Below are 16,749 nucleotides of genomic sequence, written 5' to 3'. Positions count from 1 at the left end.
TAAAACCAACTAAATGCCATCCATTTCCCAGCAAATGCCAAAAAACAAATGCCAAATGTCTTCTCTTATATAAGGAGGGTGACTCAAAATGGGGTAGGGAGGAAGAGCATGGGAAGAAGATTATCTCTAGATAGGGAAGAGAGGTGGGAGGGAAAGGGAGAGAGAAGGGGAATTGCATGGAAAGTGGAAGGAGACCCTCATCGTTACACAAAATACATGTATGAAGATGTGAGGGAAAAAAAAAAAGAATAGTGTCACCTTAGATTGGGTAGAGAGAAGTGATGGGAGGGGAGGAGAGGGGATGGAGGGAAAGGAAGGATAGAAGAATGAAATAGACATTCCTGTGTGTAGATACATGACTGCATGACCAATGTGATTCTGCAACCTGTACACTCAGAAAAATGAGAAATTATATCCCATCTGATTCAAATATATGATATGTCAAGGTCATTTACTGTCATGTGTAACTGATTAAAACAAATAAAAAATTTTAAAAAAACAACTAAATGTGGATAACAGATTGAATGGTAATACAACTAATTATAACTGCAAATATAACCATATTTGTAAAAATTACTATAGCTAAAACTACAAAACTCTCAGAAGAAAGTACAGGAATAAGTCTTTTTGCATTTGGGTTAAGCAAAGACTTCATCTATGATACTACAAGCATGTGTAGCAAAAGAAAAAGAAAAATTGGACTACATCAAAATTCTCTATTTTTTGAACTGCAAGTGACACCACCAAGAAAGTGAAAATAGAATCCACATAATGGGAGAAATCACAAATTATGTACGTAATAAAGGGACTGTATCCAGAATATATTAAAATTAAGAAAAAGACAACTTGCCCAATTGAAAAATGGGAAGAGGATCCAAATAGATGTTCATTAAAGATAAACAAATGGCCAATATACAATGAAAATACATTCAACATCATCAGCCATCAGGGATAGACAAAGAAAAAACACAAAACACAAAGCAATACAATTATATACCCACAAGAATGGCTACAATCAAAACAATGAATAATCACAAATGTTGACAAGAACATGGAGAAATTGAAATCTCATACCCTGCTAATGGAAATGTAAAATGGTGTGTGTGTGTGTGTGTGTGTGTGTGTGTGAGTGTATGTGTGTAAATATATATGGAAAAAATGAAAACATGCACACAAAAGCTTGTATATAATAACATCCATAGTAGCATTATTCATAATGCTGAATGATGGAAATAACTCAAATGTCCATCAGCTAATGAATGAATAATACAATGTGATTTTTCCGTACAATGGGAAATTATTAAGCAATCCAAAGAGATGAAGTACCAATACGTGTTACAACATGGAAACACTGTGTTAAGGCCAAAAAAGCCAGTCACAAGACAATGATTCTACTGATGAAATGCCCAGGATAGGCAAAGCAACAGAGACAGAAAGGGTTAGGAACTTCCATGACTGGGGAGGGGTCTTGGGGAAATGGAGAGTGACTGCTAATAGGCAAAGGGTTTCTCTTAGGGGAGACAAAACCATTGCAAAACTAGATCTCATAATCTAGTGGCTGTAGAATCCTATGAATACACTAAAAGCATCAAATTGTGTACTCCAAAAGTGCAAACTGTAACACGTGAACTCTATCTCAACAAGGCTTTTAACAAAAAACATACATCATCCAAATGTAATTTGTAGGCCTTGTGAGGATCCTGTTAATAAAGTATAAAGTGGTGTTTTTGAGACAATGGGAGAAATGTTAACTTAGACTAGGTATTAGATAATGTTAAGGAATTATCACTAATTTCACTAAATGTTAAGATGGATCTATGGTGTGTGTTTAATTTTAAAAAGTTTATATTTTTAAAATCATTAAAAATTATTGTTCATTGTTAGAGAAAGACTGAAGTACCTACAGAATAAATAATAGAATGACTGGGTTTGCTTTAAAATACTCAAGCAATAAACAAACAAATAAATAGGAATGGTCAGATTCCATGAATACTTGACTAAGGATTGTTGTCTGGTCAATCTGCAAAGGACTTCTGTCAGCAAAAGTGAGATTTCCTATGGATTCATGGATGTTGTCTGAGCACCAGTAGAGTGAGTACTCTGGCCTCATCCAAAGACCCCAAGCCATTCAGCAGGAGGGATCTAAGATACAGCTCATCAGCAACATTAACTGTTAGGACTATCATTAAGCAACTTTGTGGATAAAAGTGAGAGAGAACAGGAAGCACCAAAAAGAGGAGTCACAGAGAGGTACAGACTTGACTTAGGCCACAGGACTGCAGCAACAGCCTCTGAGCTCCCAGAGGGAGCCCACGTGAACACAGCTGCCATCAGGCTCCCCCAGGGAGCATGCTCCTCAGGATAATTGGGGTCATCATGAGCCGACTACTGTGGTAAGCCTCTGGTCAGTAGCTCACATGCCATCCACAGAGAGCCCTGCCTGAGGGTGACAAAAAGGCCTCCATGTCAAGCACCCTCAGAACAATGTTATCAGAATGCTGTGTGGTGGTGTCCAGTGGCCTGGCTAGGGGAGACAAGCCTGGACATCTATGGCAAGAAATTCTGTGCTGCAACAATCCCCCCCACCATTCAAACTGCACAGCTGGCCCACCTGAGTTGGCTCCCTACCTATTTTGTAGCAGGTACCAAGAACAACCTCAAAGGGGCACTGGAGACCCCTTGTATCTGTGGAGTTGACTTTGGATGAGTTTAAAAAAAAATGAGATATGTCTGTTTAGTTCTTTCGTCCATTTTGTGATTGGGCTATTTGTTTGCTTGGTATTAAGCTTTTTGAGTTCTTTATATATTCTGGATATTAATCCCCATCAGGAGGAGCTGGCAAAGATTTTCTCCCATTCTGTAGGCTTCTTCTTCCTGTTCCTTAGCATTTCCTTTATTGAGCAGAAGCTCTTTAATTTGATGTACCACTTACTGATTCTTGGGTTTTATTCTCAAAAGAAGAAATACAAGTGGCTAACAATATATGGAAAAATGTTCAATATCCCTGGAAATCAGGTAAACTCAAATCAAAACTACATTGAGATTTCATCTCACTCTAGTCAGAATGGCAATCAAGAATATAAATAATAATAAATTCTGAAGAGGATGTGGGGGAAAAGGTACACTCATATATTGTTGATGGGACCATAAATTAGTATAACCATCCTGGAAAGCAGTATGGAGATTCCTCAACAAACTAGGAATGTAACCACCATATGACCCAGTTATATCAGTCCTTGGTATTTATCCCAAAGAACTAAAATCAGCATGCGATAGCAATACAGCCTCATCAACATTTATAGTAATACAACTCACTATAGCCAAGATACGGAACCAGCCCAGTTGCCTGTCAATAGAGGAATGGATTAAGAAAATGTCGTATATTTACACAATGGAGTTTTACTCAGCCACAAAGAGAAATGAAATTTTGGCTTTTGCTGGTTAATGGATAGAACTAGAAAACATTATGCTAAGTGAAATAAGTCAGACTCAGAAAATCAAGGGTTGGATGTCTTTTTTCATATGCAAAAGCTAGATGAGGAGAAAAAGGTGGGGTCAGATATCATACAGATATAGGGAAGATCAGTGGAGTAGAAGAAAGAGATTTAGAGGGAGAGAAGAAGGACAAAATGGGGATAAGGTAGAATAAATGTGACAAAATTATGCTGTAGTATATGTATAAATATACTACAGTGACTTCCACCCTTATGTGTATCTATAACGCATCATAAATAAATAAATAAGTGAAAGGAAGTCCAGTTGAGTAGAGGAAACGAGAACAGGGAAAGGGAGGAGGGAAGTGGTGGTGGTGGAGCATCAGGAAATGGAGTAAATTAAACTCCATGCATGTATGATTATGTCAGAAGAAACCCAACTATTACATATAACTGTAATGCACCAATAAAAGCGAAGAAAAATAATTTTAAAATAGGAAGTATATGTATTTCTCCCTCAGCATATCAACACAGTGTCTGCACAATACAGGAGGGTGCAGGCAGCCTGTCACCACTACCTGCCAGCCAGCAGGGCAGCAGTTCCAGCTCAGTTGTTTTGATTACCAAGACAGTCTGCAAGTTTCCTCAATATTTGAGATGTGGTTACAAGGGAAACGTGTTAGCCTTCTCTGAGAAAATGGGTCAGATTGTCAAACCTGACTGAAAATTTTCTAATTAAGTAGGCTATGGCCAAATAAAGTTGCTCCCACTGCCCCCTTAAATATTCCTACCATAAAAAGGGAGCCATCTAACAGACCTGCATTTAGACCTCACTCCCCCTACAAACCCCACAGCCAGTCATTTAAGTATCACCCTTGCTGAATGCAGTGGTACTAACAGACCTCCCATTTCCCCAGTGAGTAGACCAGTGCTCTTCTTATTGAGACCTACAGGAAGTTGAAAATTTGCAATAAATTAACTCCTCTCCTATGACCCCTAAATTTTGCTTTGGCTAAATCAGCTGCACTGTGCTCCATTTTATGGCAGTTGGCTGTATAATGCATGATTACATAATACCTAGACATATCCCACTTACTGCTGCCACAGGATAAAAACTGAGCTACTCAATGCTTCCTAAAAGTATATATTCACAAAGAGTTATTAGAGACAGGAAAGACAATTATAAAATCCTTAAAAGGAAAAAAAATCTAAAAATATTCTGTCTGCAGATTGCTTCATGATGGTCTTTAAGTTCCCTCACAGAGGCACTGTGTGTGGCTTTTACAAGAAAGACAGGCAGAAGCTGAACTGGGGATGCACACAAGAAAAAAAATCTGGGTCCTATGTGAAAGACTGGGAAATGGATAAATAAGATGAAAGTTAAGGTTTTTGAGAGGGAGATATTACTTGTTATGACTCTATACTTTAAACAACTTTTTGAACTATCTAACCAACAGAGGACAGAGGATTTCTACTATCAGCAGCTGCCATTTATTGATGGTCAAACACCATTTCAGGTGATTTACACACGTAATTAAATTCTGACAAAAGCCCTAGGATGAAAAGATCCCATTTTATACAGGTACTCTGAGGTTCAGAGATGCTGAGTGAGTCCCTGACACCACAGCCAGCAGATCAAACTTGTGTGCAGGCTCAGAGACATAATCTTGACTACTGCACACCTGGCACCTCCAGTACCCTTTAGTCAAATGCCAACCCATGTGAGCAGTACCTCAGACTCTTCAGACAAGAAGATCCATGGAATACTCAATCAGATTATAATAGGGGCCTTTAGTGATAGATAATATTTTAGAAACACCCAGAAGCCAATAGAATCAGAAGAGGAATTTAATAATTATCATATTTGAGGGAACAGGATCTGGATTCAAACCCAGGTGTTCACTAAAACCTCATTTTCTTCCTTTTTAAAGATAAGATGTAATGGTATTTTTATTTTATATATATATATATTTGAAGGTACATACATGCTGCTTTGAGATACACATACAAACTGAAATGATTATTGCAGCCAAGCAAATTAACATATCTCACAGAGTTACTTTTTTGTGGTAAAAGTACCTAAAATCTCTTAGTAACTTTCCAGTACACAATATTAACTAGAGTCTTCATCTTATATATTAGATTTCTAGACTTATTTATCCTACACAACTGAAACTGTACCCTTTGACCTCCATGTCCCCTTGTTCCCACAATTATTCTGGTAGCCATTTTTTCACTGTTTCTATGTATGCCAAGGTGGTAGTGGTTGTTTAAGTCCTCATATTGGTGAGATCATGCAGCATTTCAATTTTTGGCTTTTTTACTTAGTATGTCCTTTAGGTTCATCCATGTTGTCACAAATGGCAGAATCTTCTCTAAGGCTGAATAACATTCCACTGTATATAATAATAAAACCTCATTTTTAAGCTGCCTGTACAAGGAATCACAACAGAGGAGTCAAAAAGAGGGCAATAAGTTACAAGAACATGGGGAGGCTGATATCATTTGGAGAAATGTTAACTGCCTCTTATCTGTCCCAGGGTTTCCACCAAGCAATTGCATGACCCAGGAAAAGTTACCACCTCTCTAAGCTTTTTTTATCCCCTGAAAAGCAGGAATGATTCCTACCTAGGATTCTTATTTCTTTTATGAACTGAAAACAAGGCAAGTGCCTCATTCATGAGGAGCAAGGGCATCAGTATGAACACATGAGAAGCAGTGGAGGGCTTCACCAGCAGAGGGTGCAAGAATGGAGGGAGGTAGTGATACAGCGGAGCTGGTGTCACCCAGAGGACACTGGAACACAGATTTCCTTACTCCAACCTTTACATCAAATCACCCAGTGATTAACAATAACAACTCAAATTTACTATCAGTTACAGTTCTCAAACTGTTGACCCCAGGACCAACAGCACCAAAACCATCTAGGTACCTGCAAGAAATGCCAGTTTTCAGGCTTCACCCTAGACCTGCTTAGTAAGAGGCTCCAGGGATGAACCCAGCAGTCCATATTCACAGCCCTCTAAACAATTCTGACAGAAGTTGAAGAACCACTGGCACAGTGGGCAGAATGCTCAAATTACTCATCAGACACATGGGGATTTGAATCCAGACTCGAGATTAAAATGTCTGTATTACCGAGAGGGCTGGTTAAGTCCTGGTGACCTGAGGTGATGATAGGAGTAGAAGAAAGCACGGACCAAGTAGGGAAATGCCCAGGGTGTGAGAAAGAGTGGGGAGTAAGGTGGCATGTGTTAGCCCCGTATGCTGACAACAGCAGAATACAGTAGTCAGAGCAATTCATAAAGAAAAGTAACTTAGAGTTCTGGAGGCCAGGATGCCTGAGACTGGGGCACTGGCAGGTTTGCTGTTTGGTGAGAGCTGTGACCTTCAGAGCCCAGGGATGCTGTCCTCCCTCCTATAGCTGAACAGCAAGCTAGGAGACTGCCACAGGAAGCCTCTGTCATAAGGGCCCCAATCCCACCCAGAAGGGAAATGGCCTCATGGCTTAATGGCCTCCCAAAGGCCCTGCCTGTTAATACTGTCACATGGGCAAACACCTGGATTCTGGAGGGGACACATTCAAACCACAGCAGCATGCTAGGAGCACAGGGTTTGAGTCTGAAGAACTATCTCAGCCACCTGGTGACTCTGTGATCCTGAACCAGTCCAAGTGCCCTTTAATGTAAGCTCAGAAGCTCAGCTCAGGGCTCCCAGTTTGACAGTTTTGGAGTTTGGAAGTAGTTAGGGAGTTAAGCACCAACCTTAGGAGGCTATGTTAGGAGCAAACAGCAAATGTGCCACCAAGTGGCTATCACATCCCCAATCTGAAAGGAGAGCTCTGGGCTGTGAGGATCCCAGTGTGAGGGGGGTGGTAAGAAGGGGAGGTTAAGACAGCTGATGAAAAATAAAAGCTGAAACGCTTGCTTCGTTGTTAGTTTGAAAATAGAATCTACAGCCAAATTATTCTGACAAAGCATACAGAGGACCAGGTCAGAATGGCAAATGTGTGTCTGAACTGATGCCAGGGGAAAAACTGACTTGAGACCTCCTGCTGTGCCAAGAGCTTTGCTATTGACAGCAGTATTATCTTGAATGTGTGGCAGAAAATTTCCAAGTCCACTCTAAATTTCTTAAAACACAGACTCACATCCTGGTTGCTTTGTTTTCTCAGAGAGACCCTTCCCAGGAATACCCACATAGGGTCATCCATCATGACAAAGGTTTCCTCAGCCTGTTACCTGCCTGCCTACACCCCCCATTGGGCTTTTTCTTCTCATAATATACAGAGGGATGGAACCTTTTCACCTGGTCTCCAACACATGTGCATTTTGCCTTTGCCACATGTTATATATCCAACCTCAATGAATGCAAGCTGTTCTCTCATGTTAATATTGAGATGTGAACTCTGAAACATTTCAAATTATAGAAAAGTATGTGCCTCATAATTTATACACCTACTGTCAAGGAGAAATATACGTTAATATTTGCTTTATGATTGTTACCTCTCTATTAGATATATGGATTTATTTTATTTATTTTTTATGGTGCTGAAGATTGAACCCACTGCTCTGTAAATTCTAGGCAAGGACTCTACCACTGAGCTCTATCCCCAACCAGAGATATGGATTTAGCTAAAATCCTACATCCCTTCTTTATCTAATGGTTGCTACTTTATTGGTGCCCATAAATATGTTACTATGTTCCTACATCTCCTTCTCTGTATAAACAATAATATACCCTGTTTTTCTTTGTGTGTATATTTCTAAAGACAAAGATACATATTCTCAAACATCTTGTTTCCTCTGTAAAGTACATTGGCATTTTTATACATCTAAATTTGTACCCATCCAATAGACATAAAATGCTATATCCTTGGTGCGTTTGTATTTCTTGGATTACTTATTTGAATATCTATTCATCTTATAAGCTAATAAAGTTTCCTCCTTTTTAGAGTGCATATTGATATCCTAATGATCTTTTTCTTAGTTTTCTTTAATATCTTCTGGATATTAATTTGTTCTGGGTAGTTTACATTGCAAATGTGCAAATTTCTTTTTCTGGCTTGCGGTTTTGCTTTTAACTTAGTGATGTCTTTGCTTAATAAAATTTAATTTTAATAGAGGCAGGCTTAACCATCTTTTGAACAATTATATCAACCTATGACGATATAGTGTTTTAATATTTTACAAAAAGTTGAATGATCTTCCATGTATATTCAATTAGCCTTTGCCTTTCTTGAGCCTTTCTTTAGTTTAAATTTTAATAGCTTAATTAAGATATCCATATTAAGAATATATTTTCTCATTACTAACTAAGTGGGTTTTGTTTGAAATTAAATAGAATCTGTAGATAAAGTTGGGTAGAAATGTTATCTAAAATCAAGTCTTCCTATTCATTATCATAGCAAACCATTCCATTTATTCAGACATTTTATGCTCTTTAATAAACTATCATTTTATTGGCTAGATCTTGGGGATTGTTGGATAGCTTCCTTCCTAGGTAAATTATGCTTTTGTTACAATTATAAAAGGTATCTTCCTTTTTCAATTACATTTTGTCCGTTGATTGTGTATGGCAATACTATTTGCTCTAATATATTGATTTTTTTTCTAGAAACCTTGCTTAACCTCATTAATTCTAAAAAGCTTCTATGTAGATTGACTAGATTACTTACATAGATAATCATATCACCTACAACTATGGACAGTTTGTTATTCCAATCCTGGTATCTTTTATCTCTTTTTCTTTCCTTATGGTACCTGTTAGAATATTCGGTATTGAGTCGACAGGAAGCACTGGTTGCGTCATCCTTCCTGACAATAATGGAAATGCTTCCAATATTAAATTATGATACTTGTTATAGATATTCTTTAGTAGACTGAAGAAGTTTCCATGTATTCCTGGTGTGCCACAAAGTTTCTCTTTTTCTTTCCATCAAGATTATATCATCTCATCAAATTCTTTCTTTCCAATAATAAAGACAATCATGCAGTTTTTTCCAAATATGCTAACATCATGTGTTACATAAACAGAAGCTCAAGTATTGGCTTCTTTGTGCTGAGTTCCTTGCCCATCCATCTTAAATTGACCAACTTCCCCCTCACTCCCTAAAACACACATACTCTCTATTCTCTTTCTAGTTTTTTTTTGTCATTTCACGTATTATGTATTTTACTCAATTATTACTTGAACTCTACCTCTGCACTAAATAAAAGGCTTATGAGGGCAGGAATGCATTCTTCATGCTGTATCCCCAAAGTCTACCGTATAGAAAGCACTCAGATTATTCCTTGAAAACATGACTACTGCCTCCATGATGGAGACTCTTTTTAGTTATAACTTTGAATTACACACAAACATATATGTTGGATTTGGTTTGTTAATATTTTACCTTTTGGGGAGGATATCTGTATTTGGTTAGAAGCTATGTATGGTCTGTACTAAGTTTTAGTATTGTGGTTCTGCTAATTTTAAAAAACTGTGAGGAGCTTTATTTTTTTGTCTATTCTCTGAAATAACCTGGGCTTAGTTTTTGTTTTTTGAGTAGTATATTTTAAACTGGTAAGGCAATTTCTTTCAAGATTACACATTTATTTAGATGTCCTAATTATCCATTTTGTCTAAATTTTCTTTTTTTGTGGGCTGGGCTTCATGTTCTCATCACATTCTTTTATGCTTCTTAAAATACTTTCCTCTGTAGTTCTGCTCCACTGTCTTTACTAATAATACTTTGGCTTCCTTCTTCTTGATCAAACTTACTCAAGGTTTTCATAAGTTTATTACTTTTTTCAAAGAACCAGTTTTTTGATTTATTAGTTTTCTTTGTGGTTTTTATTCAATTACTTCTTAATTTTCTTTCTTAATTCCTTTTGATCTTGTTCTACTAATCACTTACTGTAGTGGGTATGTTAAATCACTCCACTGAAACTGGGCATCTGAATTTTTGTAATGCTGCTTATTTTTCATTTATATTTATTTAAGGCAACAGGTTCACAACTATCATCTTATCCTGGTGAATTAGTCCTTTTATCTTTATAATGATCTTCTCTATCTCTACTTAGGCTTTGTTTGCTTAAAAGTGTTTATTTTGTGGGACATTAAATATGGCTTTGCCAGCTTTAACTAGGCACTTCCTGGTGCATCATTTTCCACATGCTTTCTTTCAGTGTGTCTTTTATAATACAGACTGGACTTAAAAAAATTCTACTCAGTAAAAGAACCTCTGTCTATAAACTTCTGAGTTTAATTTACTTTGGTGTGATTGCTCAACTTATTTAAAAGTACTTACATTTATTTTTGTGCATTTTTTTTTTTTTTTTGGTACCTAGGATTGTACACAAGGCGAATAACCACTGAGCCATATCCTCAGTATTTTTTATGTTTTATTTTGAGACAGGGTCTCACTAAGTTCCTCAGGGCCTCCCTAAGTTGCTGAGGCTGGCTTTGAACTTATGACTATGTGCCACCACGCCCAGCTTGTGCATTCCATTTACCACACCTTTTCTGGCTTTGTTTCCATAATTCACCCTGCACCCATCCCAGGGGTGAAGTTATCTGTTGTGCCCAACCACCCCACCCCACCCCCACTGGTGTATGACTACAGTTGACTCTAGAAATACAGACTATTTCTTTTTGTCGTTTGACCAGTAATTAAAAACCTTACTAAGAATTAAACAAGGCTGGTTTCTTTCATTGTTTCCATACAGTCTATTTCCATTCTTTTAGTCTTCAATTTTTTCCCTATGATTATGAAAAATTTTAAACACACTAAAATCTTGAAAGAATTGTGCAGAGAATACTTTGTACCCATCACATAGAGTTACCTTCAATTGTTATCATATACACTCGATTGGAGGTAAAAAAAAAAAAATTCATCAGCATCTCTCACTTTCTCCAATACAATAAGGTCTACACAGACTTTTACTTTGATAAACGTTTTCCACCATGTCTTTAAGAGGCCTGAAATTAGCCATTATTATAATGTTTTCTTGCTGCTGTTTCAAGACTTAATTCTTTATATCTATCTTCTTCTTCTTTTTTTTTTTTTATCAATTTCTTTGATCAACAATGCTTCTTGCATCAACTCTCCCCACCTCTCTAGAAACACTTCCCAGTAGTCCCCTAGCCTGCACTGCAACTTCCAGCATCCTCAAGAGAACATCCTGCATTTAAAACACAGCAAAAAGGTCAGACTTCACTGAAATCAGGGCCAAGTCCTGGCTCTCCCAATAACCATGTATATTTGCCACATAAACTGTGAACTTCAATACAGCAAATTACCAGCTCACGGTACCTGCCTGTACCTTCCCTATACCTGGCATGATGTGCACGCGTGCACGCGCGCGCGCGCTCACACACACACACACACACACACACACACACACACACACAAGGCCTCAGTGGGTTAAAAACACATGCCATGTTGTCTGCCAGCATTTTCTGAACAGAGAAAAGCATTAAATTAATATATGATTATTAGATTGTGTGTTGTATTTACTGTATGCTCCAATCAAGTGTCCCTTTCTGGGCCTCTTTGCAGGTGACCTAAGCAAAACTGTCATGTAGATAAAGCATATCAGACTCAATTTGGGAGACCTGGCTTTTTTCTGGCTTCCAGCTCTTGACAGTTTTGTGCTTTCTCTCTCTCCCCCTGTCTCCCTCTCTCTCCATCTCTCTTTCTCTCTGTATCTCTTCTATTTCCCCCATCCATAGGGAGAGAATACATTAAATAATCCTAAAATCCCTGTAAACTCTAAGTCTTTTTGACTGATTTTCATTTTTCTAAATGAGTATCTTCACTAAAGTGGTACCGAGCCAAAAAAAAATTGAAGAAAAATGAGAAATTATATCCCATCTATGTATGATATATCAAAGAATACAAGTGCATTCTACAGTCATATATAACTAATTAAAACAAATAAAAAATTTAAAAAATATTGAAGAGTGGAGAAAACTGAAACAGATTTTCATAAAAATATCCATATTATGCTGACAATGAACAAAAAGGCTAAGTAATTTTTTTAAAGAGAGAGAGAGAAAAAGAGAGAGAATTTTTTTTTAATATTTATTTTTTAGTTTTCGGTGGACACAACATCTTTATTTCATTTTTATGTGGTGCTGAGGATCAAACCCAGCGCCCCGCGCATGCCAGGCAAGCCTGTTACCGCTTGAGCCACATCCCCAGCACAATAATTTTTTAAAAACTTAAAAAGAAATATACTTGGTAAACATACCCCTATATGCCTCATTCACAAACTATGTGACTAAAATTTCTGGTGGCTGTATCTCTAATTTGGTCCTGTCACAAGTCCAAACTTCTTATTATATTTTTAAACTGTGAATTGTCCTGCTAGATAGCACACATGAAGGCTAGGTGGAGACAGGCATGAAGACTGTGTAACAGCTTGGCCAGGGGACAGCCCAGGTGAAAACAGGAGCCAACACAAATCAGGAAATTGTGACCTCACAGGTTTGTTCTGATGGAGAGGGGACTGACCTCCTCAGGAAGTTCTACCCGCACAGGATGAGCAAGAACATGCACAATTAAATACCTACATTAAATGGACATGCTTCATTACATAGACCAGATTTGGTCTAATTAAAAAGTAAATCAAATTTGTGGGGAAAAATAATTGTTACCAGACATGACAAGCTTATTTTAATTTAGAATCAGAGTAAGGGTACACATACCATTAGAGGCAGGAGCTTCATTTCATAATCTTAGGGGGAAAAATCGGACATAACTGCGCTCTCAGATTATGAAGAGAAGCCTACTTTTACTGGAGTGCAAGTATGCAGCATAAATAGGACTACAAACTGCAGCAGACACTGTTCAGACCAATCCCGACACCCTGAGATTAGGAGATTGGTCAGTAGTTTCTGTACACGTGGTTTGCAGCACAGCGACAATCACATGTCTTGGTTGGTACAACAAAGACACCAGGAAAAAGACTGAAGGAGTTTTTGATCACATTTTTCACATCTACCATGTGAAACACTGCTTTCTTCATTCATAAGGGAGTGAGTGCTAAGAAAGAGTTGCTCCAGTGCACATGTGAAATGACTATTGGGCATCACCCAAGCACCTAACAAATGGCTGTGGTTAGATCTCAGTTCTACCAGGGCCACGTGTTTACAGGAATGAAGTCCTGGAACTAAGGAAAGCTTTGATGTACAGTTTTCTGGCTTATCAGCCTTCCCTTGGTTTTCTCCCATTCTTCTTCAGTCTCTCTAGAAACAGAAGTAAAATGTCATTTCCTCCAAGGCCTAACTAGTTCGGGCTGTAATCCTCAGACTTATTGACAATGGATGTATCTGAGGAACCAGCTGTGAGGTCCTGTAGAAATGTGAAAACCAGTAATGGAACATCTGCACACAGCTTTCAGTATGGTGTCTGTGGTGTCGCAGGACAGAGGGGAAGGTTTCCTGAGGCTCTTGCAGACAGCCAGACCAGTTGTGAAAAATGGGCCCTGAGGAATACTTGGCTTGATGACTCTTGGGGAACACAGAACAGAGTATGGGACAGGAATTGCTCAAAGCCACTCCCAGACTCAAGGTCACTATAAGTATATTGAAGGATGAAGCATCATTTTGGAAAGGCTCCTGAAGTTCATTAACTAAAGGGTAGAGGGTTTGACATTTCTCTTCTACCAATTCAGTTTAGACTAAAGAGCATGTTGACTAAGCATTGTCTGCCACCAGGTGAAAAAACAGGCTTTCTTCTCACTCAAGGGAATAGGCTGGTCACAATTATTTTCTACCAAAGTGAAAGTGGGGTCAAAGGACAAATAAGCTTTTGCATTACCCTCTGCCTTCAATCTACTTGAACTGACCACATGGATGACCTGCTCAGCACATTTTAAACTGGCCACATCCTCTAGAAATGTTCTTGTCCTCCACCGCCTGTCAGCATTCACATCAGGATCACACTTCCAAGCCCTCTACAGGCTGCACTTGAGGTGATCGTATAACACTGACCTCCATGAGACTCTTGGTGATTTTTTTTTTGTTGTTGTTGTTGTTTTTGATCACCCATGTGTTACATTTGCATTAAGAGGAAGCAGAAAGGAAAAAGGGGGATATGGGTAAGGAAAAGAGTATTATCTGAGGAAGACTTTCATAAAATGCTTGGAAAAGTTCTCAAAACAGAGGGGAGTACAATCTCAGACACATAGCTGCCTGTTAGTAGCTAGGATTGTCCTGCTGGCAGAACTAGGAATTCCAACCTTAATGCCTGTGCCCTGTGGGGCCATGATGAATCTTTAAGATCAGTTTTCTCTTGAAATTTAAGTCCAAAGTCAGATGAAAATGTGCCCATTATTTTTATTTTATTTTATTTTTTTTAGTTTTTCGGCAGACACAACATCTTTGTTTGTATGTGGTGCTGAGGATCGAACCCGGGCCGCACGCATGCCAGGCGAGCGCGCTACCGCTTGAGCCACATCCCCAGCCCTGTGCCCATTATTTTATAAATGAGAACCAAAGACCAGATGGAGAAAGGAGTGGAGCAAGTAGTTCACGTGCACATCACATTTTCAAAGCAACAAAGAATTTGTAAGATTGTAACAAAGCACATGTATCTCTTTTATTACACTCTGTTGTTCTAACATAGTCACAAGCAACTCAAGATGACAGAATGTGGTGCAGCATGAATAAGCATCGTGCATAGGTTATTGTAGGAGAGAGTAAGCTCCTCAACTGTGGAGATACCCAGTGAGCAACAGTCAATGGTGTGTGTGGGGTGCCACTGAATCGCCAGCAAACAGGAAAGCACTGTTGCTGGATCTCAGAACACACCACCTTTACACTTGCCCAACACTGTACTTCTGGGCTTCTTGCTTTCCCTAAGGTCCACAAACTTGATCATAAAACCGACTAAGGGAAAGCTAACACATTCTTACAATCAACTCGAATCAGAGTGTGCATTTTAGGTATTTCACTGAAAAATAAAAAGGTAAAGGAAAAAGGTGAAAAGAGAAAAACAACGGGTCACTTACTCTAAGAATCCAGGTTTATGTTTATGTTCTACATGAGGTCCAAACTGTATCTGAGCTTGGAATCCACCAAATTCACAGGCTTTTTCGAAGGACACAGGGTGGGAGCCGTTCAGGATATCATCCCGTGCCTGAAACAGAAAGGGCAGGAAAAGCCTCAGAGGCCTGGGTGAAGACAATTCTCCCCATGGACACATTCTTGCTCTGTGGAGCAAGGAAAGGTGCTGGACACACCCAGGACCCAGTGGATGGCAGACAGGAGCATAGCAGAATGAAGACAGAAGGAGCAACTAGTCTTTTCCCAGAGTGGCCAATATCTAGACAGCCAGGGCTTGGCAGATCAAAAGGAAAGCTTGTTGATGATCTAAAAGGTAGAAGTGATCACGACAAACAAAGGCAAAGGAAAACCCTGGTAAAAAGATCAGATTCACATAGGCTGAATCAGAAACACAATTTACTTTTTAAATGAACTTACATCATAAAGGTAGCAAAACCATAAGGAAGCAAAACCAATTCAACCCTTATCCTAAGGTAAATAGCAATACAACATAAGGAGAGAAGGAGATAGATGGACTCATGTGTGCGAACACATACATACTTCCCTGGACATTTGGGGAAGGACAAGTTCTCCATCCATTGCTATGTTGCTCTTCGTTTCTTCTGTCTTTCCTTTCTCAGTTACATGACCCCAGACCATCCTTAGATCTTTTGGCTATCACTGTGGACCTTGAACCTACAAGCATCTTCTCTCCGTCTTTCTATCTCCCTTGCTCCCAGTCTTTTTTATCTCTCAGTCTTCTTTCCCTGCCATTCCTTTCATCCACTAATGCAGAGGTCAGTAAACATTTTCTCTAAATGTCCAAATGGTAAACATTTAAGACCTTCAGGGCCTTATGGTCTGTGTTGCAACTACTGAGCTCTGCCATCACAAGGATGGTCACAGAACATATGGAAAACATAAGGGGACTTACCAATATCTCACACTTTAAAAAAAAGGAGGTGTTTACTTCCCAATACAGGCAGAGGGTATGGCTGCAGGATACAACCCTTGCATTATTTCCATGGGCAGATAAGTAAATAAATAGGAGAGGAAGTCTGGGTGAGAAGAAAGTGGCAGAAATACAAAAGATGTTTTCCTTGAGCTGAAAGAAACCTTGGAGACAATCTAGTGCAAAGTCCTCATCTTACATGCTGGGGAAACTGCAACTCAAATGTGTTAAAAGACTTTTCTGAGTTAAAACAATTAGTTCATGATAAAGACATGAAAGGTTATCTGAAGGGCTAGCTATCAGTTACTGAGAAGTACTGATTTTTTGACT

The 16,749-nt window shown here is 38.7% G+C and overlaps 1 protein-coding gene across 4 annotated transcripts in view; it reads right to left on the bottom strand.

The window, feature by feature from the left end:
• The window catches only part of Tln2 (talin 2), a 405,661-nt gene that overhangs the window by 155,931 nt on the left and 232,981 nt on the right, over positions 1–16,749 (bottom strand). For all 4 annotated transcript variants that reach the window (XM_071608339.1, XM_071608342.1, XM_071608340.1 and 1 more), the window contains one exon: positions 15,434–15,561. In XM_071608339.1, coding sequence (XP_071464440.1) covers positions 15,434–15,561 — 128 coding nt within the window. The remainder of the gene's footprint in view (positions 1–15,433; positions 15,562–16,749) is intronic.

This window comes from Marmota flaviventris, chromosome 2, assembly GCF_047511675.1.
Source record: "Marmota flaviventris isolate mMarFla1 chromosome 2, mMarFla1.hap1, whole genome shotgun sequence".
Lineage (NCBI taxonomy): Eukaryota > Metazoa > Chordata > Mammalia > Rodentia > Sciuridae > Marmota > Marmota flaviventris.
The sequence above is the reverse complement of the archived record's forward strand: the minus strand, read 5'-3'. Positions and strand labels throughout refer to the sequence as shown.